This window comes from Fusarium subglutinans, assembly GCF_013396075.1.
Source record: "Fusarium subglutinans strain NRRL 66333 chromosome Unknown NRRL66333_c0000030, whole genome shotgun sequence".
NCBI lineage: Eukaryota > Fungi > Ascomycota > Sordariomycetes > Hypocreales > Nectriaceae > Fusarium > Fusarium subglutinans.
In genome coordinates, this window is record NW_023502093.1 from 127236 (window position 1) to 152607 (window position 25372).

At 49.7% G+C, this 25372-nt stretch overlaps 6 protein-coding genes across 6 annotated transcripts; 3 read left to right on the forward strand and 3 right to left on the reverse strand.

Annotated features, from left to right (window-relative positions):
* Positions 1–1098: 1098 nt before the first annotated feature.
* On the reverse strand, positions 1099–10795 carry FSUBG_3534 (CSF1-like protein; the record flags this gene model as incomplete). The annotated part of the gene is made up of 2 exons (XM_036681425.1): positions 1099–10666; positions 10719–10795. The coding sequence occupies 2 exons, from the start codon at positions 10793–10795 to the stop codon at positions 1099–1101; spliced, it is 9645 nt and encodes a 3214-aa protein (XP_036540898.1).
* Positions 10796–11952: 1157 nt separating this feature from the next.
* On the forward strand, positions 11953–13818 carry FSUBG_3535 (DUF300 domain protein; the record flags this gene model as incomplete). The annotated part of the gene is made up of 3 exons (XM_036681426.1): positions 11953–12065; positions 12121–13288; positions 13336–13818. 3 exons carry the CDS (start codon positions 11953–11955, stop codon positions 13816–13818), a joined length of 1764 nt encoding a protein of 587 aa, XP_036540899.1.
* A 218-nt stretch (positions 13819–14036) lies between these two features.
* FSUBG_3536 (dihydroorotase homodimeric type) lies at positions 14037–15632 on the reverse strand (the record flags this gene model as incomplete). The annotated part of the gene is made up of 10 exons (XM_036681427.1): positions 14037–14388; positions 14445–14589; positions 14644–14707; positions 14760–14857; positions 14934–15017; positions 15071–15149; positions 15196–15261; positions 15326–15352; positions 15440–15452; positions 15508–15632. 10 exons carry the CDS (start codon positions 15630–15632, stop codon positions 14037–14039), a joined length of 1053 nt encoding a protein of 350 aa, XP_036540900.1.
* Positions 15633–16091: 459 nt separating this feature from the next.
* Positions 16092–18319, forward strand: FSUBG_3537 (uncharacterized protein; the record flags this gene model as incomplete). Its single annotated transcript, XM_036681428.1, has 3 exons — positions 16092–17118; positions 17164–18159; positions 18213–18319. The coding sequence occupies 3 exons, from the start codon at positions 16092–16094 to the stop codon at positions 18317–18319; spliced, it is 2130 nt and encodes a 709-aa protein (XP_036540901.1).
* A 535-nt stretch (positions 18320–18854) lies between these two features.
* FSUBG_3538 (SEC5) lies at positions 18855–22094 on the reverse strand (the record flags this gene model as incomplete). Its single annotated transcript, XM_036681429.1, has 3 exons — positions 18855–19565; positions 19622–21663; positions 21770–22094. The coding sequence occupies 3 exons, from the start codon at positions 22092–22094 to the stop codon at positions 18855–18857; spliced, it is 3078 nt and encodes a 1025-aa protein (XP_036540902.1).
* A 948-nt stretch (positions 22095–23042) lies between these two features.
* On the forward strand, positions 23043–24586 carry FSUBG_3539 (isocitrate dehydrogenase (NAD); the record flags this gene model as incomplete). The annotated part of the gene is made up of 5 exons (XM_036681430.1): positions 23043–23123; positions 23212–23274; positions 23427–23513; positions 23595–23717; positions 23795–24586. The coding sequence occupies 5 exons, from the start codon at positions 23043–23045 to the stop codon at positions 24584–24586; spliced, it is 1146 nt and encodes a 381-aa protein (XP_036540903.1).
* Between the last annotated feature and the right edge of the window lie 786 nt (positions 24587–25372).

A 25372-nucleotide genomic window follows, 5' to 3' on the forward strand; every position in this document is an offset into this window, starting at 1 on the left:
TACTCGAGTCGGTTACATACGACTGACTCCCTATGACGTGCATGCTCTGCACGTTACTACTGTAAGTCAGTTCTACAGTGGCTTATAGTGATCAGATACAGTACTTTCGTCACTAGAGACATCAACTTTGTGATCGTATCACTTGCGGACCCCTCCCTTTTCTTTTTCTGACGTTTGTTAACTCTTGTTCTTTTCGTCGCCGCAAAAGGTTACGAATATCCGAAGTGGACTGTAGCTTGAGCTGAAGAGAAGGGAACCTAGAGAGAGCTCTAACGTTACGCCTCCCACACAATTCATCCCGTCCATACCTGTACGGGAAAGCCCCTCTTCGCCCACTAGCAGGCACTGTACAACCCACAGCCCTTGGGAGCGTATTTTCTCGGTGGGGATTCACTGAGACGATACATGCGCAGTTGGGGGCTTGCCGTACCTTTGTAGCTTTGTCAATCAGCGCCTCACATCCTCAGACCACCGCCGTAGAAAAGCTGATTCCTCGTAAGTGCTTCCAGGTACACTCTCATTGGAGGGTTTCATAAGCTCTCTCGGGCGTGAGTCCGTTAGACCCGCCTTTGCAGCCCAGAAGGCTAGACCGGAACCCGCACGATCACCTGGTGATGCCGCAGTGAAGATATGATATTACCATATCTCCCCAAGAAAGAATCAGATCAGTACATATTAATTGCTTTGATACCTTATCTACTCTATAAAGCAGATAAAAATACAGCAGTGTTATTGACAATCATACGGCTACTACATTGTGCTTGCTATCAGGTTGACCCTTGGATTTATCTTTTCTTTTGCATGCATCGAATTAACCATCCTCCCTGTGCCCTCAGGTTTGCATATTATTGATGATTGTCGGCCGATAAATGCGCAAATCCTGATTCAAGATGATGAAAGATCCAAACAGTACAAAATTTAAATGCATTATATCATTTTGTGTTTAATAAACTCAAACATGAACTTGACGAACCGAATCCCTTTCTGCATTTGTCCGAACGCCTCGCTTGCTCATCATGCTGCTGCTTACTATTACCGAGTGACTCACTCGCCGCCCAGCAATTCAAATATCACCCTTTGCCATCACGAAGGCAGATCTCACGATGAGCCTAAGATGCGGGCGTATGCGTCCTCGACCTCGCCGGCCAACTCAAGAAGTGACACAATGACAATCTGATGTGTCAAGTTTGGTAATCGATCGCGATGCAGGCCAATCCATTCCAGGGGCGGTGTTGCCTCACCCATATCGCGAAGCTGCGGCGTCTCAATAATGGGGGGCTCCAGTGCCACATAGTCGTACTTCGACATTGGTACATCGATCTCTGCTGTGATCTTTTGCTGTTCTCCTTCTGCCTCTTCCGCCCCTGGCACTCCTCTGATCTTGACTGCGGTAAGAGGTATCTCCTTGCCCCAGACTTGCTCGAGCGCCTTTGCATGGTTTGCAAACATCCCTCGGATATAACTCACACGCGAGAAATTCCAGCCAACTTCTACTTTTCCTTCGAATGCACTCTTGAAGATATAGCTAATCTCGTTCGACATAGGCTTCTGCCATGTCTCCATCACTGCTGATACTTGGGGGACGTTGAGGATGGTTCCTCCTCTGGATCCCGTTGCACGTTGGACAACGTCTTCAACGGAGATCTCGCTCAGAGTCTTTGGTGCCTCAACATTGCGAACTCCAGCCAGGCCGATCCGAAGCTGACCCAACATCATCCTCAGGATACTATGGATGCGCCTTTGCTCCATGCTTGCAGCAAAGCGGGCGTAAGCATTGAGTGCCTCCACCTTGAACACTTGGTGGTCTGAAAACGTGCTGGGGAACACGCCTAGGTTTAGTGCCTTGAGTGTTACCACAACATCGGTGTCGAGAGATATAGGTGACTTTGAAAGTGTGTCCTCCTCCTTCAACTTTGGTGTTTGATCGACTTGATGGATCGTGCTTCGAGATGTTGACATTGATCTCCTCTTCATAAACTTCTCAATCTCCTTCAGCGAGCCCTGGAAGCTCTCTTTCCTCTCCTGGACGAGTTTCTGAACGGCCTGCCACAGTGCAATGCCCTGAGCCGCCGATGTTGTTGTTCCAAAGATTTGAACAGAGTCACCATCAAAAATCGCAACCAATCTATCTCCACTTCCGTCCGGGCTCTCACGGACATTGTACATGAGGAACTCGAGCGATGTAATGTCAGCAACCAAGAAAGCTTGGTAATCAAAGGCCGCTTTAACCCGGAATGCATTGAAGCTTATAGAAGCTTGAATCATGGGCGTTTCGTTCAGAGCTTCTTCTCGTTTTGGCCATTGAATGGAAGTGCGTAAGCGGAAATCTTGAAGAGCTACAAAGCCGCTCAAACGTCCAGTACAGTCAACTCCAATCTTGTCAAATCCGAGACATAGGTTTTGTTCCCAATCGGACGTTTTCTTAGACGATACCCAGAACTTCTTGATTGCAAAGGCGGATTTACCAATGGCCTGTCCAAGATCGATGGTGACGTCTAAGGCTGCAATCGAAATGGTTGCGGTCCAGGGGAATGCAGCGGTTGCTGCGACCTGCTGATATCGTTGCACAAGATGTCCACTCTGTGATGTCTCGGGGCTCATCTTTGCTACAGGTGCTGCAGTGGCAGAGCGTAACTCACTCGGGTACCAGATCTCACGGAACAGCAAGAAATCCTGTGCTTGCTTGGCGTTGATGGACACAGCCATGGGACTCACATTGATGATGGCGGATACTCCGCTGGTTCCGCTTACATGTTTACTGTTCATGAACGATAGTGTAATGGAATCAAGCTCGAAACTTGCAGTTGATTCACGTGAGTACACATGTTGTACCGAAGCATGCAGTTTCGTAAAGTCTCCTGAAATGGCAAAGAAGTTTCCCTGCTCCAGAGATCTGACTGTGTTGACTGTAAAGTAAATATTGTCGAAGCAAGTTGTGGCGGCAACACGAGCTATGGGTTGACAGCTCAGAGAAAATTCTTGTCGGCAAATTCTCAGGCCCAGGTTGAGCTTGAGGCGACCCAGAACAGCACTTGGGTCCGCAGTGATGATATTATCAGCGTCTCCAGACTTGTTGGGGGGCTGTTTGGACTCTGCTTGTTCGCTGGGCTGTTCGGTTTCCTCGTCATCCTTGACAACCTGCTTCACGCTTGACAGCATGTCCATAACTAGTGGCACAACCGAAGGGTACAAAATGTTGCTCGAGGCGTCAACCTTGATCTCTCCGTACAGAGACGGGTCGTCTTGAGCGTCGTCACGGTACTCGATCTTCCAGGCCAAACCAGGACTGCGCAGGACTGTTCCACTGCCAGAATCGTCTGTGTTAAATTGGCCGTATTTTCCCGCGGGCGAAGGGCGTCCCAGAGGCTTGGCCGAATTGTCCAATGATCTTTTACTGGCGATGTAGACGACAGCACCGGCGAAATCTGCGTCAATGAGAAGGCTCTCTAACCTCTTGTTGCCGAAGATGCTACGTTGTGGCTGCCGCTTGGGTGCTTCGTCTGGCTTCTTCTCATTTGCGACTGCAGTATTCCACTGTGTTGACGCTTGTGCGACATTGTTCAACGAGAGCGTAATCGATTCAGCCAAGTGGGCAGCCGGAACAATGAAGGCAGATGTCAGGCGGAGATCAAGGGATTCGCCAACAGCCTGGAACGCCATCCGTCGTGCAGACGCAGTCGACATGTAGGCGATGTTGAAGGTCACTACAGGTAGTAATGCTGAGTGAAGCGATCGAATTGTCAGGTCTTGGCCCGGGGGCACCATCTGGATCTGGAAGTTCTCAATCGAGAGACGTGCTGATCGCCTGGTTCTTGTACCGAATTCAAAGAGTTTGACTGACAAGACAAGATCCTCCTTGGAACTTGACTCATCATCAACATTATCCGCAACGCTCCACCGGACACGAATGTTTCTGAGTTCGAACTGGTATTGCACTGATGCAAGAACTGAGTCGATGATGTCGACCTCTTCTGGCTCATCGTCCCCAGTGATAGTGATCTTGGGCTTTGACTGTCTCAGCTTTCTCAGATAATCCAATTCCCGAGAAGTATCAAGATCCTTGATCTTCTCACCCATGTAACCAAGGACGTCGACAACGGTCGAAATGGTTTCCGGGGCCAGGTTACACTCGAAATCGTCACTTGTGAAGTTAAACGCCCAGTCCTCTTTGCCATCGTCGCTCAGGGTTGAGCTAGCGGAAACTTCTACACCAACACCAAGGTTTCCACAAGATCTCATGGAGTCTTCGGGGCCTCTGCGGATGTCAAGGCCGATGTGACTCAAATTGAGATGGATCTCTGGGTATTTGAGAATAGAGCCGTGTGCTTCATGCCGATTTGAGGCATGCAAATGGGCTCTGTTTAACGAAAACAGTACCTGGGCCATGGGCTCAACCTCTGACTTTAGGGAGGTCTTGGCAAAAACCTGAAGGCCAGCCAGAGTCAGGTGGACATTATAGACGATTCTAAGGCTATGATGCTCTGGTTCAACAGACTCGGGTATCGATTTAGGAACCTCGCCATCATCGGAGCCAAAGATCTCGGCAATGCGATCCTGGATAATCTTGGTTTGCTGCTGTAGTTCTTGGACAGCACTCGATATTTGAGGTCTGTTCAGGGCCGTCAGAAGACTGTAAACAGCAGAGGCATCCAGTTGTACTATCTCCAGAGACGAGAGGACATTGATTTGATGCTCTGTCTGGCCCATATGGCTCGTGATACGACCATTTGTTGGGGGGATCTGGAGGAGTGAAATACTCCGAGGTTTGTTTCTGACATTGATCTGCATCTCATGATAGTTTTCCTTGATATCAAAGTCGAAAATAATCTCCCTTCCGAAATTTGCTGCCGCTGCCGCTCGTGCTACAGTTCCCGTGATCTTATAGGTGAGAGACTGGAGAAAGGGAATAGTAATGCTGTACTCGTCCAAGAACATGGCAAGATTGAACTTGACGCTTGAGAGGCGATCCGCGATCTTCTTCTGTGCGTCCCTTGGCTGGGGTTTCGACAAGCTAGCAAGCTGGTTCTTCAGGCCATATACTGTCTGTATTTCATCTCCTAAAAGACGATCAAGCACCTCCATAAGTCCAATCGGGTCCTCCTTGACCGCAAATGTCAAGTTTCGACTTCCAGCGCTGGCTTTGATTGTGTGGCTTGATGTGTTGTCGGTATTTTGAAGTTCATGGGATACAAAGATGCTTGGATTCTTCAGCTGCATCATAGCCAAGGAATGTGAGTTGCTATGAATTGATGAAGTGATGGCATTGCAATTGAGCATCACACTCATGGCACTAGAGGCATTGGGGCTGGACTGATGGAGCAAAGACATTTTTAATCCATGGCTCAACGTCCTGGCCTTGAGATTAATAGTCTCTAATTCGATTGCGCCTTTTGTCACCTCCACCACTACATGGACAGGAGGCCAAGCAGCAGGATCGGGTTTGGCTGGGCGCTTGGGTTTCGACATAATTGGTGTTGGCTGGACTTGGCTTTGGCTCTTGCTGTATAGTTGTACCACTTCTTCAGCTAATTCACAAAGTTCCCAGTTTAAGTTGATGCCTGCTTCGGCGCAGGATATGTTCAAAGTTGTGAAAGGAGCTCCAGGGGCTTCGCCGGCAACTACAGTTTCATGCATTTGCTGATCAATCCTCGCAGCCAGGTCAATGAAACCGATCTTGTTCTGCTTTGGCCCGGGGTCGAGTACGAGCTGAAGCTCAGCAAGCCTACAAGCACCGAGGAGAGGAAGTCGGTCACCTTGGGCCATGTCTGCCTCCCTGAGTTGTCCAAAGATTTTGGTAAGGATAATGGCACTTGGCAAGTCCTGCATGTCCCAGCCACGCCATTTCTCCAACACAGTCAGCACATAATTTGCAGCATCTTCTGGCATGTCGGGAACGGCGTGGAAACATTTCTGGATTATTTGAGATTTGCAATTGGAGTCCATGGCAGTCCAGATCTGACGAAGTCGCATTGCGAGTTTCCAAGAGTCAGACGTACGAATGTGATCATCTGCAGATCGCAGCACCGCAGAAGGTCGAACAAGAAAAGAGGGATCGTTGGTTGATTTGCCCTGGTCAAGAAGCAGATACGTGAAAAGCTTGTGCCGGTTTTCGTGTTTTGTTATCGTTTCAGAGAAGATATGTCCAAGATCGGAAGCAATAAGTGAACTGCGATGAATGAGAGATGCCAGGTATTCGATCTTGCCCGAGGCAGTACTTCCAACCACTGACCCAATATCTGCGTCGATGAAGCGAACATCTTTTTCGCCTATGGATACAACTACATCCTCGATTTGTGCCATGACTGCAGGCTGGGGTTCTTGGAAGGATGGGCTACGTTCAGATGCAGACACCTCTGCAGATCCCAAGCGCAGTTGGAGCGATGTTCTTGAGTGCCGCGTCTCATCCCTGAAGGGGTCTTCCCAGGTGTTGGTCAATCGGGTGATCAAAGCCACCTTGGAGATTGAGAGGTCGTATTGATCTTGCTCCTCCTGTGAATAGCCGGGGGAATCCTCTGTTGTCGAACTGAGAAGTCGAAATGAAGCGTTTGGTATCCGAACCATAAAGTCCTTGATCTGGCCTTTCGTTTCCCGCTCCTTCTGCCGATCAAAGATCTTAGTCATGGCATCAACTTGAAAGGTATCTAATAAGGTTTCTGGTTCATTTGGCTGTAGAGCATCGAGGAGTGATGCAGCATAACGCAAGGCCGATGGATTAACGAAAGCTGACATGCCGGATGGAAATTCGACAATTACACTGAGATAAGGGTGGTCTTCGCTCAGACCGTTGGGATCGATGTCATCCAATCCAATGCTCATCGTGTCAAATCCATCGTCATCATCGCCTTCCTCAATGCTCTGCAAAGGCAATTCATGCGTGCTTGGTCTTAGACCATGCAACGGAAATTGAGGCGAAACATATTGACTTGAGAAGGCGACTGAAGAGTGTGCAACATCGTCTTTTGCGACATGGTCGTTAGCTGAGCGATGTGAGCCAAAGGAGCCTCTAGCTCTCAAGGATCGTCGGTTGTCTGTAGACGAAGACCTAACCGCCAGAAAATCATCCTGTTCAGATCTGGACCGAGCCCCGTATTGATTATGTGCAAGCACAACACTTCCATTGCTAGATTCGGTGAGAGAGAGAAATGAGGACTTATGAGTCAACCCTCGGGAACGCCGTGAGGCTATAGTCCTTCGCGAAACATCGTCTCTCTCACCCTCAAGGGACACAGCTGGATGAGGAGGGGGAGGTGCACATTGAGCTGGAGGGTCAATCGCCTCCGGGACGAATTCGTCCAGATAGTCCGGCAAGAGGAGAAACTCAGCTCGATGTGTACGCTGGTCCTCTCTCTGAACCAACTCCTGCTGGGTCCTTCTTTCTTCGCTGAATTTGAATTTGCGTCCAATGACGGCAAGGCGAACGGTCGTTTGGAAGTGGGCATCTGTTTCCACAGGGTGGTGATATCTAGATTTTTGTCTTCCCGCTGACTCTGCATTGAGACATGAGATTTGAATGTTTGGTACGACAATATCTGCACGCTTAGAATAATGAGATCTGGCCCAGTCGTTGAGGCATACATCGATAGCATCAGTTGACACTAAGAAAGCAGCTTCATCGACATGCAACCAAACTTGAATAGACTCCACGGCAGCTCGAGCAAATGTTATATCATGGAAGACAAGTGATGAGTATGGCACAAGGGCGTTCTCTACATCATCGAAGCAAAATGCAAGGGACTTGCCACCCTTGGCTACTGCAACCAGGAATTCAGATGTACACTCTCCGGTTATCCCGCCGACATTGACATCCCAGTTGCAGACGTATGCTGGCTCGGACGGCGGCAGTCCAAAGAGCTTGTGTCCGAAGAGTCGAACGCCATCAATGAAGATTTGGGTATTGGATGATGACATGCCAGGGGAGTCCAGAGTGCCTTCGCTACATCCCAGCGCAAGACTGATAGGACTAACCTCGACTTCGACTTCCATGAAATAATTGGTGAAGCGCAAATCGACAGAGAGGCTAGCCAGCTCGCCCTCTATGTAGCGATCAGCAGAATAGAGGTTCGTTGGTAGCATGACCTTGAGGTCCTCAATCCTGACACCTAGAACGACATCCATGTCGTTGGACTTTTTGGGAGGAGGTTGTGTTACAGCTTCCGCGTCAGGATTCTTTTTCTTCATCTGAAGCTGATTCTGGTATTCGTCTAGCGTTCTGAAATGAACAAATTCTCCAAAGTAGTTGTCTTTCAAGAGTATGACGTATCGGATCAGAAACCCATACAAGTACACATATGGTGACTGACCGCGTACATTGAGAATAAGTGTGTCCGTGTTTGCTGACGATGTCGTGGCATTGTAGTTGTAACTTCCATCCACCGCCAGGCCTTCAATATGGCCCAGTTGCTTTGAAGAAAGGAACGCGGCCTGTGTGTTCCATTGAGGGACTTGAAGCGCCATGTCCAATTGATCAGCACGGACATCAAAGGCGATGGCATTCTTGCTTGGCCGGAAGGATTCGGCTGGGATGCAAGACTCAGCAGTCAAGCAAGGGCTCGAAAGGATAAGATATGTGTTATCTTCAATGACCGTTGCTTTGTCGATGATGTTGGCTTCGTTGACGTTGAGAAAGAGCTGCAATGAGTTCAAGGTTAGATTGAGATGATATTTGAAGGGCACAAAAACAAGATAGTCAGCAGGCGGGCCAGCTGTCCAGTCGTCAACCAGATCTGTAAGTAGGAAGATATGGTCTCTGAGCATGAAAAGTTCCATCTTCGAGCTGGTTATGTTAAAGTGCCAGTTCCTAAGCGAATTCCAGGCTAGGGGGTTTGAGAGATCACAAGATATTATTTGAGCACCAGATCGCCACAAGAGATCATGGTTTACACTGCTCCACAGCTCAGAACTTGGCAAGTCAACATCGAGTCTCGTGGTATAGCCTGTTGGACTAGCCAGCATATCCATGTTGAACTTGACTGAGGAATTCGCGGGGAGTTTCACCTCCAACCATCCTGCAGGCCGAATTTCCGTTGCGTCTGTTTTGCTGTTCTTCTTGGTCCGGTTCCTCTGCTTTCGTTTGGTTGGAGGTTTGGCATGCCGTATGGGCGGTTCTTTGCCACGCCAGCGCCAATTCTTAGACTCTTCTCTAATGGGAACTCGCAGCGTGACTGCGTCGTCCATTTCGATGTAGAGTTGGAACGTCGTGGCAACTCTCCAATCCCCTGGTTTTAGCGGCTTTGCAGGCATGGCATCTTTACACAGTGATGGGAAAAAGAAGCGTTGCAAGTCTGCTCTCTGGCGATCTGCCCAGGGGCCATAGTTCATTGTGCCTCCTTTAATCGAAAAGTTCATACCCCAAGCAGGGGGCACGTCTCCGTTGATGCTGAATGGGAAGGTCTTTACGCCTTCATAGCGACTCTGATCAGGTACCTTTCCAACAGCATCCCAGAATACTGTCAATACAGCCTCAGGGCTGTCAAGAATCGTCGTCACAGCTGCGTACTCTACGGATGCCCAACGAGCTCTATCATCTCGGTCGCGGTCATCGAGATAGCGGGTCAGTCCTTGCCATTGATTTGCCCCTGGCACTTGCGACGTAGCGGTAGTCATGGCTGTCCGAGAGTCTGTTGAGAAAGATTCCACAGACCGCCGCCAGTACGGAACTAAATTCCGCAGCGAATTAACGGCTTTTCGGCGATGATGGCGGAAGAGAGATCGCTTAGATAATGCCTCCTGAGTCTCGGTATTGTCGCGGTCTCGGGTCGCCCGAGTGACCTGATCCTCCTTGAAGTCCTCATTCTCCTTAATTTCGATGACTGGGTGTTGGAATTGAACTTTGAAGGTTTGTCGGTATGGATCGGGTGAAGTTGTTTCCGTGGCATCTACTTCCACATCTAACGAATCCGCTTTGGCTATAAGGATAGCTTTCGTGTTTTCATTGCCTATGACCGCAGCCGCTTTCTGGCACCGAACATGCACAGGGAACAGTCGAAGCATGAATGGAAGCTCGGGTTCGTCATTCCTAGTCTGCTCATCATCCTCGCCGCTTCCAAAGCCCGTGGTCGTACGTCGGAACATGCTCTTGGCTCGTTCGCTAAACTCTTGCTTCACATCCATCTCTTTTTCATTGCCAGCCACGGACCCGCTCTCCTTCTTGTGGCTTCGCGATCGTGTAGTAGTCTCGTCCTTCTCCGATATTCCACTTGAACGAGCTTCCGGGTCGTAGGTCTGGGTAAGACCTGCAAGGATACCATCGTAGGCTGGGCTACGATTATACACAAACCATTCCAATCCAGTCAGATCCACCTGGATACGACAAGGAAGCTCCGGGTTCTTGACATCGCTTGTAGTCGTAGCATCGCCAGAGGAGAGCTTCGATCGTCGAGTATTGATGATGTCCGCGTCTCGAACTCGTCGTAGCCAGTATCGCCATGTTATGTAGCCATGCTGGATCATAAACGTCTCGTTCTCGCCATGGTATCGCAAACCTGTAAAGAAGACTCGGCCACCAAGAAGGGATATTTGTATAGCCTTGACATCTATGTAGACTCGATAGTGGTGCCATGTATAAGCTCGGAGGGCGTGGGATACAATCGACGCGAAGAGTCGATTGAAGTATAGGACAAAGAAGATCGCCAGGAAACAGCACAAGGCCATAAAAATAAGAAATTTACTATTGTACGTGAGCAGTTGTTTGACGGGTTCTTCAGTGATTAGAAGCATACTAGTTGAACTGGGGATTTCCTTCAGCGGCTCTGGCTACAACAATCGCATTGTTGAGGCCAGGCATAGTGATATTCATGTTGAATATACTCGAAGGAGCTCACGGGGCTCCACTAAAGGATCGGGAGAGGAGTCGCATTATACTATTAGGTTTTATTAATTTTGAGGTTACAGAGCTGAAGTGTTTGCGCAAAAGTCTGTAAGTGAGTCAGCCATAGCAAGTCTGGCTTGCTAGGGGATGTTAGAGTCGGTCAAAACCTATGGGCCGTCAGCTCACAATGGAAGAAACCAATTCGCGACCACGGCAGCACGGTTGTTGAAGTGAGTAGGCCTCTGCCCCTGTCACTCAGCGGATGCAGGATAGTGGAGCCACAGGACATCGCGTGGCTTCAGTGGCCTTGAGTGGCCGAGCTAGGAGAGGAAAGAAAACACAAAACCTTGACCCTAAGCGATAAAAATATTTAGGTAAATTTAGCCTAAGTTTAGGGGATCTTTGATAAGTTTATTTTAGCACCCTAGATCAAGGTCCGGTGTTTTCTTGCTCCCCGAGGCCGAGCTGGAGATTCTAGCGTCCGGCTCCCCAAAGTGTTTAGCGTCCACTTCATCCCGTCCCGCAATTGCATCAGTGGACGGACAAGCTTCCATCTTATAAGTACGGAGTACCACGGCTCAGTATGAGGCTGGCTGCATGTCACCATGTTCAGTTGATGGCACTAAGGTAATCTAGAGTGAGGGAGCGATCATTCTCCTTCATTTTGAAACTTCTCTACAGCATTGTTAACTACTAATTTGACAAACTCCTCAGTCACTACCTAGAGCAAATAGACTATTTCTTCTAATTACGAAGCTTGGTCGGCTAGTCTCAATATGGATCTTCAATATCGGGCAGGCATGCGGGCGCATGAACGATAAGCCGCCCCCCGGAGCTATCATTCCTCAGACACTGTTACGTACCACACTCAAGGCAGCAAATACATCATCTGCCCCAACGTCCAAACCTCAACTGTGACTACATGGCCCAGCAACCCACGGCTCCTACGAAAGCTTGAAAGCGTGTTCATCGCCGGAAGTCGAGCATCGTCGATCCATTTGCATACCCCATCTCTTGTTACGTATTGTCAGCGGCATCTATAGTTCACTGAAATACTTTTCGAAAACTGGTCGTCATGTGTTAGGACAATTCAGCCATTGCCCTTTCTCATATCAGACCCGCCGAACTACAAAATTCGGGTAGAAATGGAAGAATACGTCGGGATCACGGCGGATGGCGGTACTGGCCAGAAGCTCACCTATGCCACAACTGTGGTCGCGGGCATCGCTTCTGTGGTTGCGACAATACTCTCTGTCATGTATGGCCTCGTCGCGTCACCCATGATGATGCACATAGCTAACCTAAGTCTCCAGCTCGATAATGTTGCAGGCTAAAAACTACCGTAAACCCTTGCTACAAAGATACGTCGTTAGAATCCTTCTCATGGTTCCTATATACTCGATAGCATCATGGACAAGCATGGTCTCATTGAAAGCCGCCGCGTTTCTCGATCCGATCCGCGATATTTACGAAGCCTTCACAATATATACTTTTTTTCAGCTCCTCATCAATTACCTTGGTGGTGAGCGATCTCTCATCATTATGACGCATGGTCGAGCTCCAGTACACCACCTCTGGCCCCTCAACCACGTTCTTCCCAAGGTTGACATCTCGGATCCCCACACGTTTTTGTCCATCAAGCGCGGCATTCTTCAGTATGCCTGGCTCAAGCCTATTCTTGCCCTATCTGCTATTATCATGAAAGCGACTGGTACATATCAAGAGGGTTATATTGGTCTGAGCTCGGGATACCTTTGGAGTGGCATCATTTACAACATCAGTGTCACCGTCAGTTTATATGCGCTTGGTCTCTTCTGGGTCTGCATGAATCATGACTTGAAGCCGTTCAGGCCTGTGCCCAAGTTCCTGTGTATTAAGCTCATCATCTTTGCTTCTTACTGGCAGGGCTTTTTTCTGTCAATTCTAGTTTTCTTAGGTGCAATCCCTGATAATGTTGAGGGTTATACCTCCGACAACTTGGCAGCGGCTATCCAGGACGCTCTTATTTGCGTGGAGATGCCTATCTTTGCTGTTGCCCACTGGTACGCTTTCTCATGGCACGACTTTGCTGACAACAGCATTCTATCCGCGCGCATGCCCTTGCGCCATGCTTTCAAAGATGCTTTTGGAGTGAGGGATCTTATCGAAGATTCGAAATTGACTTTCCGGGGAGATACCTACGGCTACAGAATCTTTGATTCTGGTGACAAGGTCATGGCTCATGAGGACTCCAAATCTCGTCTTGCAAGACTCAAAGAAGGTATGCGATACGAACGTGGTGGAAAGGGGAAGTACTGGCTTCCAAAGCCTGGGGAAGTAAACTCAACAACGCCTCTTCTCCGCGGGAATGGGGAATCAAGCGACAACAGACCCGATCAGATCAACGAAAACATACACGGTACCTTCGACGAACCCGAGATAGATGCTGATGAGGATCGCCTGTACGAGCAAGCACGCCAATTGGAATATGGCGATTGGAATGTAAGCACGATTGGTCACCATGCAATCATGCCGCTAATAGGAGACAGTACCCAGTCATTACCGCCAGTGAACCGCTGAGAGAACGATACCGTTCTCCTGGCAGCTTTGGTACGAGGTCTTCAGCTTATGCCAGCCCGTCCGTGAGGTCGCCGGCAACAGAGTATCCTCCCGCAACAAACAAAGGGAAGCAAAGGAGTCGAGGACATGGACGTGAATCCCAACCCCACCTGGAACCTCAACCCGAAGCTGTTGTTCCGATCAAGAAGAAAAAGAAACCAAGGAAAGTTGTCAAGCATGCCGAACCAGACCCAGGCGAACTGGGCCTGAACAAGGGCCCTCCCGCTCCTGCAGAAACCACCCAAGTTGGTGGGCAGGATGGACACGAGAGTCCCAAAAATGAAGAACCTAGAGCCTGGAGCGACGATCGCAATCAGCAAGAAACCCATGCAGCGTCCAATTACCAATCCGACTATGGAATAGACCAGGACGAATTCCGCAATGTTTGGGGTAGGGATGAAGAATCTAGATAAAGGGCTGCTTTTTATATCAAATACCCCGTATGTCCGCCTGGGTTATATCAAACTTGAGAGCATAGCATGGAGTTATGGCTGTCACGGCATTGCATCTTTACTGGTACTGGCGAAACATGAAACGTTGTTTGAATACAACACACTTTGCTTCTTGCCACCTTGATCCATATTTATACGCAACGTTACACCTCACCCCGTTTTGAATCTTTAGCCATAACTCAAGCCCACGTCAAACTGAATACCTCAGCTCCATGTCGCGAGATACCAACTTCAGTCTTGCTGTCCGCACTCTTGATGCTAGTGGGGATCTTGTCCCCCTTGCGCTCTAGGATAATCTTTTTACCAGAGGTCTCGGGTAGCTTGTAAAAGCGACGTCCGTTACGACTGAGGAAGTTTTCGAGTATCTCTTGTGTCACATCAGCTTCCGAGATGACGCCACGGTCGATGGCTTCCTCGAGACCAAGGAGGACAAGTTGCACGACGTAGGGCTGAGTGAAAACGCCAGCAGGTGCCTTACCCTGCTCAGCAGATGTCTTGGACCGCAGGGGATGGGGAGCGCTGTCGCTGCCGCTATCGGAGAGTTAGTACCAACAAGAACTTAGCTTCAACTTGAGGCCGAGACTTACAAAAAGAACTTGGAGTTGCCACTGACAAGAGCCTTGATTAGGGCATCTCTGTCTGTTGGTTTCTTAGGAATAGGTTTGCAGAAGGCGAAAGGATCGCAACAGGCCTCGTGAGAAGTGAGGTAGAGGTGGTGAGCGGTGATGGTAGCTATGGAAATGGTCAGGGTTAAGCATCATCAGCATCGGTTACTTGACACCATACCGCCTACAGTTGGGCCACAGGCCTTGACAGCCTCTACAGCAGCGGAGGTGGTGCAGTGCTCAAGCTGGAACAGGTGTTAGCAATTACCACCCTGATCGTGATGAGGGCAGACGTACCACGATGCGTAGCTGAGGGAATCGGTCATGGAGCTGCTTTAGGGTTGGGAGGAAAGCCTCCTCAAGGGTTGTGTCGGCTGGCGCAAGAGACTCGAGGACTTCGCCATGTATGTTCAGGACTAGCACAGAACAACGGTCAGTTCGGCCTGGGACAGGATTTCTTGGGGTTCTTACCAATTCCGTGCTTTTCCATTGCGGCAAAAGTATCATAAAAGGCTGTAATATCCGACACACCACTCTCAGAGTTGGTGGTTACACCTACACGGACGGTGTAAGTGGTTACAGTTATAGAACTGGGTAGGATCACGCACCCTGAGGGTACAACTTCACACCGGTTACACCAGCCTCGGCAGCTTTGGCTATCACTTCAGGAGTGACTGAAGGGTGAAGCTCACACGAGTTAGGGACTGATAGTATAGGGTGGGTTGAAACTCACATAGAGTGACATGAGGAAGTTGACATCTTGGGTGATGGCCGTGAGCTTGGCCTTGTACTCGAGAACCTACAGGTATCGCAGTCAGGCTCGATCTTGCAGAATCTACTAAGGCCGTTTTATGGATACGTACCTGCTCGACGGCAGTAAGAGGAGGCAACTATTCGTGGCATGGATCAGCTGTCATGTATACAAACCATTGGACAATTCTAAGTTTTGAACAGTATCACTACAAGACACGACATACGAGATTAGGCATACTGTTGTATTCTATTAGCCTTTAAAATCCAATCTGTTATAGTCCAGAGTCCATACACGAATACCGTATCGACTCCTCCTTGGCGAACCGTTGGAACAACCAAGTCCATCATATCGCCCTGACGTAAATGGACATGCATGTCAGCCGCAGCCGGCAGTTCGAGACGCTGAATGTTCTTCATTTTGAAAGTATCTTGTCAGTGGTAATTGAAAACCTGGTATATCAGTAGACAACAACGCCTGATAGTAGATGATAGCTGAAGCGCGGGGTTCACTTTTTTTTTCGATGCCCCGCGGTCTCAGATGGAGTATGACTACGGAGTACCTACTAACCTATGAGTAAGAATGCTTCACCAGGCGTCGGAAATTTCCTACCAATCAGACAAGCTCGAGCTCCACCTGACCGGACAAACCACAAATCCGCGTCTACAGGCGGTGTGAGAAATTTGTCGGTCTGTCAAGGCAGAATCGCAGTAACGGCACAATTCTATCGTCAAACCCCAGCCCTACGTTACCAATCCTGCAGCCATTCTGAAGCCTCTTGGACTTACGGCACTGGCCTCTGGCGGAAACGGCGTATCAGACGCCTTGACGGTTCAGGTTGCAGGCGACGCGCTTGCAACGACTCCCCAGAGCGCGCAATGGGCCGCAAGCCCAATCCCCTCATCCTCGAGTACTTCGTCCGTGGACCTAAGCTCAACGACAACAGTAATCGATATCCGCATACGTGCAAACAATGCGGTGAGAATTTTCCAAAGGGAAGGATCGATAGCTTGACAACACACATCACCAAGAAATGTCCCGCCATCTCCGAGTCAGATCGTATGCGAGCATGCCTCGAACTTCATGGCATCACCAATGCACGAGCACCTGTCGATCGACCGCCTCCTGAAGCGCAGCCGAACGGACAGCCAGTCGATGCCCCCAACCTCCCCCAAGGGTGGAGCGCCCTCGAGACACTCGCCGAAGCCTCACGACAGGTTGATTTGAATGAGAACAATCGTGCTCAGAGCGTACAGGCAGGCGTGGCTGACCCCGCTGACCCCGCCAACGCCCAGCATGTTCCAGAACGCTTCGAGCTTCAAGAGCAATTCACTCTAGATAACCCTCCTGTGAGCTACGAGAACCGGTCGCAGCAGGGTAACAGAGGTAATGGCCCCTTAGAGCCTGACTTGCAAGGTGCGCTTCTCACAACAGATGTGTTAGGTGCAATCCAGCAACCACTCCCAGGAACCGAGTTATCACCCGAGGAACGACTTCAAGCATTGCTTCCTAATAGCGTTGCTTCCCCAGACGTCTCGAACATTTCGGTCGCCGTTGCTGCTACAGCTAGGTTAAACCCGTCGCTTCTTGACCCCCAGCTCGTTCACGAGACTGGTACCTTGACTACACCGCCGTCCATGGACATTCCGACCCCGACAGAAGCCTCTCCCAGTGCCGTAACAGCTCCCGACAGTGGAATTTCGCAACCGTGGGGCGAAATGACATACTTGGCGACTGCCTCGCCTGTTCCTTTACTTCACGAACATCCACCGACACCTATCCAGATGAGCAGGGGTGGTGTTCGGATGGACACAAGCGATGGTCAACTCAATGGCAGACCTCGACACGCGCGATCCCGCTTTACTGCTGCGCGACGAAAGGAGGTGCAAGAAGTTCGGAAAATAGGTGCATGCATTAGGTGTAGAATCCTTCGAAAAAATTGCGGCAAAGGAACACCATGTGACACGTGCAGGAAGGTTCTCGCACCGAGGGTTTGGAGGACTGGTTGTGTGCGAACGAGGCTCCAGGAGCAGCTTGATTTGTACTCGGCGGGTGTGCAGGTTGTCCTGTCCCAAAATCGCATCAACCTCTTGAAGAACCAGCTAAATATGACCCATGATGGTACCATGATAGAGGTTTCGCACTTTCCTGAAACTGGCAAAGTCATACTCCTCGAAGCTTTGGTTGCACTGCTAGAGCCTAGTGAGTCGCTAGCAGAATCCAGAGGCAGCAAGGATTCATTCTTTCAGGTTATTATGATCGATCAGGACAAGGAAGATGTTCCTGGTAAGGTTGAGGCCTATATGCGTGATGTCTTTCAGCTTTTTATCGACCGAGAGCCCTCCAAGTTCATGCGTGTCACTCTGGGTCTTGCTCTTCAGCAATTGCAAGAGTCAGAGGATGATCTACTTCGAAAGTCCTTGGAGCTATGGGGTTTGGTGGAGAGCATCGATCGCGAGAGGCAGTGGAACGTTATTGAAAGACCAGCCGATAAGAACGAAGAGCCCAGGCGCATCCAAGAAGCCAAAAGCGAGAACGATGCTGACATCTATACAACCCTTTGCATGCAGCTGAACGCGGCAGCTGAGAGAAAGGCCAACAACACTTCAAAGGCACTGCTCAGCGGAATGCATCGCGTCCTTCAGGACAGCAAGGTCAAGGTGAACTTCAAGATGTATCTGACGGCTGTCATCTTCCTCAACTGTCTTGAGAAATCGACTTGGGCTTTTAAGGCTTGGGAGCAAGATCATCTACGCCCTGGTTGGCCCCTAGAACGAGACCCGGGTGTCTTCACACAGCAGGGTGGTAATTTAGCAGGGCTGCTGAAGATGCTTCTGGCGATCCGCAAAGCCCTGCCACAAACACTTCGCAGTGAAACAGGCAAGTTGATCACCTCGGAGCAAGACCCTGTTATAGGAACTTACTTCCAAAGCATCGATTTGGACTGTGAGTATCACCCGTTCTGAGCGTTTGCAATAACCGGCTAATCACTGTAACAGACGATACAATCCTAGCCCGCCAAGATGGTTCTCCCTTCTCCCCAGCAGATTCTCGATCCCTCGAGATGATTCTCTGCTCTCACCTTCTCATTACGAACACTCCTTGAACGATTCTTCCTAGGTCGATGCTTATGATACTTACAAACGTTGCGAACGGAGTATATTGACATAAATCATGCACGGGGAAGACGTTTCTGATTTGAATCGTTTAATGGCTAATGACTGGACGGAAAAGAATATGAATTTTGATACCACACGATATATACTATACCTATGTATGGCTAGGCACGGTGCCTTTGGCCCAATGCGTTATGAGAGGGAGCAGGACAAGTCAACGAACACAAAATAGAAATCAGGGGTTGTGGTTCAATTCTGGCGTTCACGGCATAGATAAAAAAAAAACAAGAAACAATATACCTCGGGGGTTTTTAATATGAAAAATTTGGAGATGGGACGGGCTTCCAGAAGTAAAGAAAGTTGATAGTGATTCACTTCGCTTATGCTCTAGTACTACGCATTCTTAAATACACAGACCTCTTCACCGAGTGCGCTCTAACCCGTAGAGTCCATGGCCGTTGTGCAACTATCATCCTCCCGCTCTTGGTTGCTTGATATGCTGGAAATATGCGGATCCCGAACCTTCTAGGCTGAGATCCCGGACAGTCCGCTATTATTCCTGCTTGGGCCGTGGCCTGGCCTTTTTGGCTTCTTGAAGCAAGCAAATTCGTTTTTGCTCGCTTCTCTAAGACGTTTAAGAACGTTGCGCATTTCGGACAGCTCGCCTTGGAGACGTGCGCGGGCCTCGTTGTCCGTACGGGCATCAAGTTCTTGATAGATCTGGCTCTGAAGCTCAGAGGCACGCTCCGAAGTGTAGTGGCTGAGGGTCTGGGCGACGAACTCTACGTCGAGGGTTGCTTGCATGAGTGCCTCTAGAGTATATCGTGGCCGACGTCGGAAGGCTTCTAGGAGCTGGGTGGACGTCTGTTCGAGGAGGAAGGACAAAACTTCGACTGTAAGAGCCGGCGCAGTAGTAGAAACCTGAGAATGGACAAGTACGAGAGTAAGAAGCGCCTCGTACACATATGGTTTAGCTGCCTGGGTACGTTGCCCTTGGCCAGGAGCCCAGTCAGGGGCTGAGATGCCTGATTGGATGACATCGCGAAGCCTTTCGATTGACTGTTTCGTGTAGGACTGGAAAAGTCGTTCATGAATCTGCCCAAGAACTTCGCGGATCTTTTTGGACTCGTCAGTCAACTTGACGGAGAAGGCATTCTCGAATTGCAAGTTGAGACTTGGCACTACTTGCGACCGCAATGATGACAAGTTACTCAGGGTCATGAGCATGCGAATGTTCTAGATAAAATTGTCAGTACAGTGAATTCGTTCGAAGTGGGTGGTAGACGGCCTACCCTATCCCCTGAGTCCAATGCCCCTTTGCCCGCCATGCTCGGCGCCGCTGCCAATGCAAGCGATCCCTCGCTATCGATTAACCAGTCGTCCTCCGTCTTCTTTAAAGAGCGCTCGGCATTTTCGACCATGCCACTCAATGCCTTATACAGAGTGGTAACATACTGGCTGCGGACCATCATGAGAAGTTTGGTCGGAGGTGGCAAGACAATATCTCCCGAACCTGACCTGGACATGGCATCGGGGATGTAGAGTATTTTCTGCATGCCTGATAGGACTGCTCCTTCGAAGGCAGCGAAGCTAGCTGGCATTCGTGTCACGTCCCCCATCTCAACCGAGCGCTGCCAGTCCTCAACATACTTAATATTCTCGGCATCTCTGTTCCAGGCTGCGCACAACGCTGTCACGCATCGCTCTCGGGAACCTCCAACAAGACTCCTGAGGCGATCAATCACCTGGCCTTCACCAGACTCTATTGGCTCAATGCACGCTAAATCACCGGCTCCAGCGCCAACTAAAGTCAGCATCTTCGACAGATAGTGAACACCGCTGATAGAATTAGACCATGGGGGCCAAAATGCCAACTTTTCCCAGACTTCGCCTCTCTTGGGCGACGGGGGAGGCATGTTGTTTGGATCGAAATTGAAGCGAGGATCTCTGGGAGACGACAATGCGGCGGATCCGGGCGTCGTCGGGGCTGGTGTATTGGGAATTGGTGAGAATAGCAGTGATACATCTTCGGGAGGCATATCCACGAAGAATGAATAAGCGTGTTCTCGGAGCAAGTCCACTAGTTCCACAGCCCCTTTTTGTAACTCGTCAACGCTCTGCGGTGAGAGTTCATGGTGATGCCGAGACTCGCCGCGATATCCAACGGGGAGGGCAGCTTGAGCAGACCCATTAATGAACCCCTGCACTGTCTGCCAGAACTCTATCACCTCACCCAGAATACCTTCACTTGACAGGAGACTGTTGAGGAACGATAACATCTTCTCCCAAAGCTCGATTACCTCTGGTGTGTCGAATGTCAAAGGCTTATCCTCAATCACCGGCCGTCCTAGGGATCGAAGATGAGCAGCAATAATGCTGGGGTTCGGTTTATCGTTACTGGCCAGCCGGCGGCGAAGCACCTCAATCTCAACTTTTGAGCGGTCTGCTGTCGATTGAATTTTGCCCTTCAAATGGTCGTATCGACTCAAAAGCCACACCCAGATGGGATTGTCATCAGCGCCAAGCTCAAGAAGCAATCCGATGAGTTCCATATGTTGGTCTTGAATACGGCCAGTTGTGCCGTCCGTCCTGGATGCGGTGTGAAGAGTAACCAGCCTCTTCCAGATGTCGCGTTTGAAGGCGCGTATCTGCTGGTCGACATCATACCACATGCGTCCCGCTATCAACAACTGGTAAAGTTGGGGCTCTGTCGGTGTCTCGTCCCCTATTTCCTCTGTCAATCGCCGTGCTTCATCTGCAATTTTTCTTGCCCTGCTGAACTCGTCGACTAATGATTCATAGTCCTTGCGTTTGATGCTGTCCGCTATGGACGTGCTCAGCTCAACGTAGTCCTTGAATCTTGTCAGATGATTTGAGACGGTTTTGAGGTTTTCCTCCTTCTCTCTTCCTCCTAAAGCAGGTCCCCATACGTCCTCAGCCTTTGCAGAAACTTCCAATAGAGGGCCCTTTATTCCCAGCACACCGTACTCGCTCTCTTTTGTCAGTGCATTCTTTTTACGCGTGTCAATATTCGGAGATGCCAGGGGATTGTTGATCCCTAACCCAGCACCGCCCGCCACACTATTACGATAACTGCGACGCTGGGCTGCATTAGAGTGCGCGTTATTGGCGTCAGGTGGTTCCATTCCGCGGTATTTCATCTCCTTATAGACATTATCTATTGTTGCTTTGGCTTTGACGAATCTTTCGAAGTTGGTCTCAACGAGAACCTTGAGGGACGCTGACTTTTGATCGATGGATTGTGATAGAACATCGAGACCAGTAAGGAGACTCCGAGTGTCGGCAGTAGCATGCATCTGGGAGAGGAAGAGAGCTGGCGAAAATGTTGTTGAAGAGAGTAGGAATCGATTGCCTGGTTTAGCCACACGCCGTCAATCTATCATATCCGTGAGTCGTACAGTCATGGCACGGGAGCATACGTAGTCGGTGGTCATCTTGGAGGGGCAGGCCAAGATGCTTCAGTGTTCTGACGACGCTATCAGTAGTCCCTAGCGGATCCGGCTCGTCTTTTTGAACAATATTTCCAACACCTCCCTGGTCGTCTTCTCTGTGAATGTTGCTCCTTCGTTGGCTCACGGCTCTCTCGAGCGCCTGATAACGTGACTGTCTTCGTTTTATAGCAGCATTTTTCTCGCCTTCATCATCATCGTCCAAGTCTTCCAGGTCCTTCTCAGCCGGCCATTCTGTAGGATACAGAGTAGGAATCTGGTAAAAATCGAGGATCGTACGCTCGGTATCGGCCATGGTGATTCTGGTGATGGTCTGTAGTTAGAACTTAGGGGTGCCGTCGCATACTCGATGGGCCGGACTGGTTTGCGCCGGGTCGGCGCAGTTATCTTTGCGAACTATTCTCTAGTCTGGAGATCAAATCTAATAACGAATGTCACACGCGCAGTGTTGCACGGGTCTATTATATCACAGGTGATGTTGCTGTGAATAGGTGTTTGGAGATCTAGTGTTATGATGAGCTAGAAGCTCACCTTTCCTGGGGTACATGGACTACGGCAGCCTCAGTGTATGTGGCTGGGCAATGGCCAGGTAATGAATGAATGGGCTGTGGGGTTCAAGTGTGGCAGTCCAGCTGTGGCGTCACTCATTGCTGTGACGTGCATTTTTGTGGTTTCTTGGTCAAACATCAGGTCAACTACGGATGCCCACCGGCCCCTCGTTGCTCGGAGAAGGCTTCTGGATTGTGAGCGCTCCCGTGGAAGGACGGGAAGAATGGAGAGTTAAAAAAAAATTACATCAACCTAGCAATAGAGCGGAAGTCCGCGCGGGATACGAGGCTGTAGCCGAAAGGGAACCTTGAAACCACTGTAAAAGACGCGAAAAAGTGGAGGGTAGTGGAGCTGGGCGCCGCAAATACCTTGGCCTACCGTTGTTTTCAGTGGCTAGTGGCCCTGCTCAGGCTGTCAACCTGTGGCTATACTGCCATGAAAGCAACATTGGCCATTCGGATTTGGTCTGGTTTGGGGTGTGTGTGGTGGTGGTGGTGGTTGTGGTTGTGGTTGGGTTTGGGCGAGGTTGTTTTCTTCCATTGACCTGAGTTAATCTTTCCTCTTTTCTATTTCTTGATCCTTTCTCGTCACGCTCTTCCCATTATACCCTCTCCTCTCTTCCAATCCTCCTCTTACATTGCCTCTTGTTTCTCAAGCTGTGTCTAGCTAGTCTCTCTGCTCGCTCCTCTTCATAATGCTGGCCATTCGAGCTCTCCGAACTCCCGCCTCCAGGCAAGCCCTGCGCGCTGCTACTCCCCGCGCCGCCATCTTCTACGTATGAGATCACCACCAAAACTACCCCAAATTTATCCAAACCTGCAATTTGGGCGCAACATGGACATTCACTTACACCCTATCTACAGAACCGATGCTACTCAACCTCTGGCGAACGAGTCGCCAAGTACAACGGTACCAAGGATGCTAATGTACGTTTTGCGCTCCCTCATAAAACACCTTCTGGATGATCCTAGCGCTCGGCTGGGCCGAGCAAGGTGCCGAGATAAAATAACTCAGTCTCGCTCAACACAATGCTTGGCTTCAGTCAATTGAAGAGATGTCTTGCTAATTTGTCGCGCAGGGCAACTTCCTGGTCAGCCTGATCGAGGGTGACGGTATTGGCCCCGAGATCTCTCAGTCCGTCAAGGACATCTTCGCCGCCGCCAAGGTTCGTCATGACAACTCGCCCACCCGTATAAGTCGCACCAAATACAAAACACTTCAGTTATGCTAACACCATATCTTCAAGACCCCCATTGCTTGGGAGCCTGTCGACGTTACCCCCATTATCAAGGACGGCAAGACTGCCATCCCCGATGCTGCCATTGAGAACATTCAGAAGAACAAGATCGCCCTCAAGGGTCCCCTCGCTGTACGTCACCATGAACGCAAATTTTGTCACGGTCTACGTCTCTCTCATGACCCAATGGCTAACATCTCTCTCTCAAGACCCCTGTTGGCAAGGGACATGTCTCTCTGAACCTTACTCTCCGACGAACATTTAACCTCTTCGCTAATTTGCGACCCTGCCGATCCGTCGCTGGCTACGAGACCCCTTATGACAATGTCGACACCGTCCTGATCCGAGAGAACACTGAGGGTGAATACTCTGGTATTGAGCATGTTGTCGTCGATGGCGTCGTTCAGAGCATCAAGCTTATTACCCGTGAGGCTTCCGAGCGTGTCCTGCGATTCGCCTTCCAGCACGCCGAGTCCATTGGCCGCAAGAAGGTCCGCGTTGTCCACAAGGCTACCATCATGAAGCTCTCAGATGGTCTCTTCCTTAAGGTTGCTCAGGAGGTTGCTAAGGACTTCCCCGGTATTGAATTCGACGCTGAGCTCCTCGACAACAGCTGCCTCAAGATGGTCACTGACCCCACTCCTTACAACGACAAGGTCCTTGTCATGCCTAACCTCTACGGTGACATTCTGTCCGATATGTGTGCCGGTCTCATCGGTGGTCTTGGTCTTACCCCTTCCGGAAACATTGGTGATGAGTGCTCCATCTTCGAGGCTGTCCACGGTTCCGCTCCCGATATTGCTGGCAAGAACCTTGCCAACCCTACTGCCCTCCTCCTCAGTTCCATCATGATGCTGCGACACATGGGTCTCACCGAGCACGCTTCCCGCATTGAAACCGCTATCTTCGATACTCTTGCCGAAGGCAAGGCTCTCACTGGTGACCTTGGCGGCAAGGCCAAGACCAATGAATACGCCGCTGCCATCATTTCCAGGCTGTAAATATGCATCCTTTAGTTTAGATACCTGCCTCCTCACTCGAGGGTTTATACGCGATTTTCTTTTTTTAAGGGCAGTGTACTTATTGAGTGTACCAGACCTAGAATCAGGCACGGCGAAATGATTAAGTTACGGAGTTGCTCTTCATGATGGGGGGCCAACAAAAATAGTGTATGAGATGAGAACCAGTGCAAGATAATGCCTGAGCTATGCGATATAACATTGGTAACAATATAGTCAAAATTCAAAATTTGTCACTCTCGTATCGCTTTCATGACAATGCTTACTTCTAGTCCACGGTAAAGTTCATTTTCTGTCTCGCTATAATTTTACATGATGCTCATTTATCATGAGTTTCATACCCTTTTAGGTACGGAGTAGTGACCAAATATTTGCGTCAAAGGAAGCTTTGGCTACCCTGTAGCTCATACAAACCGTCTCGGCTCTATTGGAAATTTCTGTACCGTTGTGAACCCTTTTGCACCATTCCCTACACCGTGCTCTATGTAAGTTTGAAGGGTGGCATTTATATCAAATGGGGTCTTTGAACAGATGTATTTTCTCGTATGTGAAACAAGACTATTTGTGCAGAGAAGATTATTAAGAAATGCCGCCAACAGCATCCATTCAGCTAGATCAAGGTGATGGGAACGAAGAAAAGATATGACTTGACTTAACGTGCCAAATCATACTCTAACCCATCTTATTACACTTCTAGTTCAGTGTTGGCCCCAGTCATCACTATTAAGTTGTAGATGCCTAATGCAAAGTGCAATAATAAGTGACGCC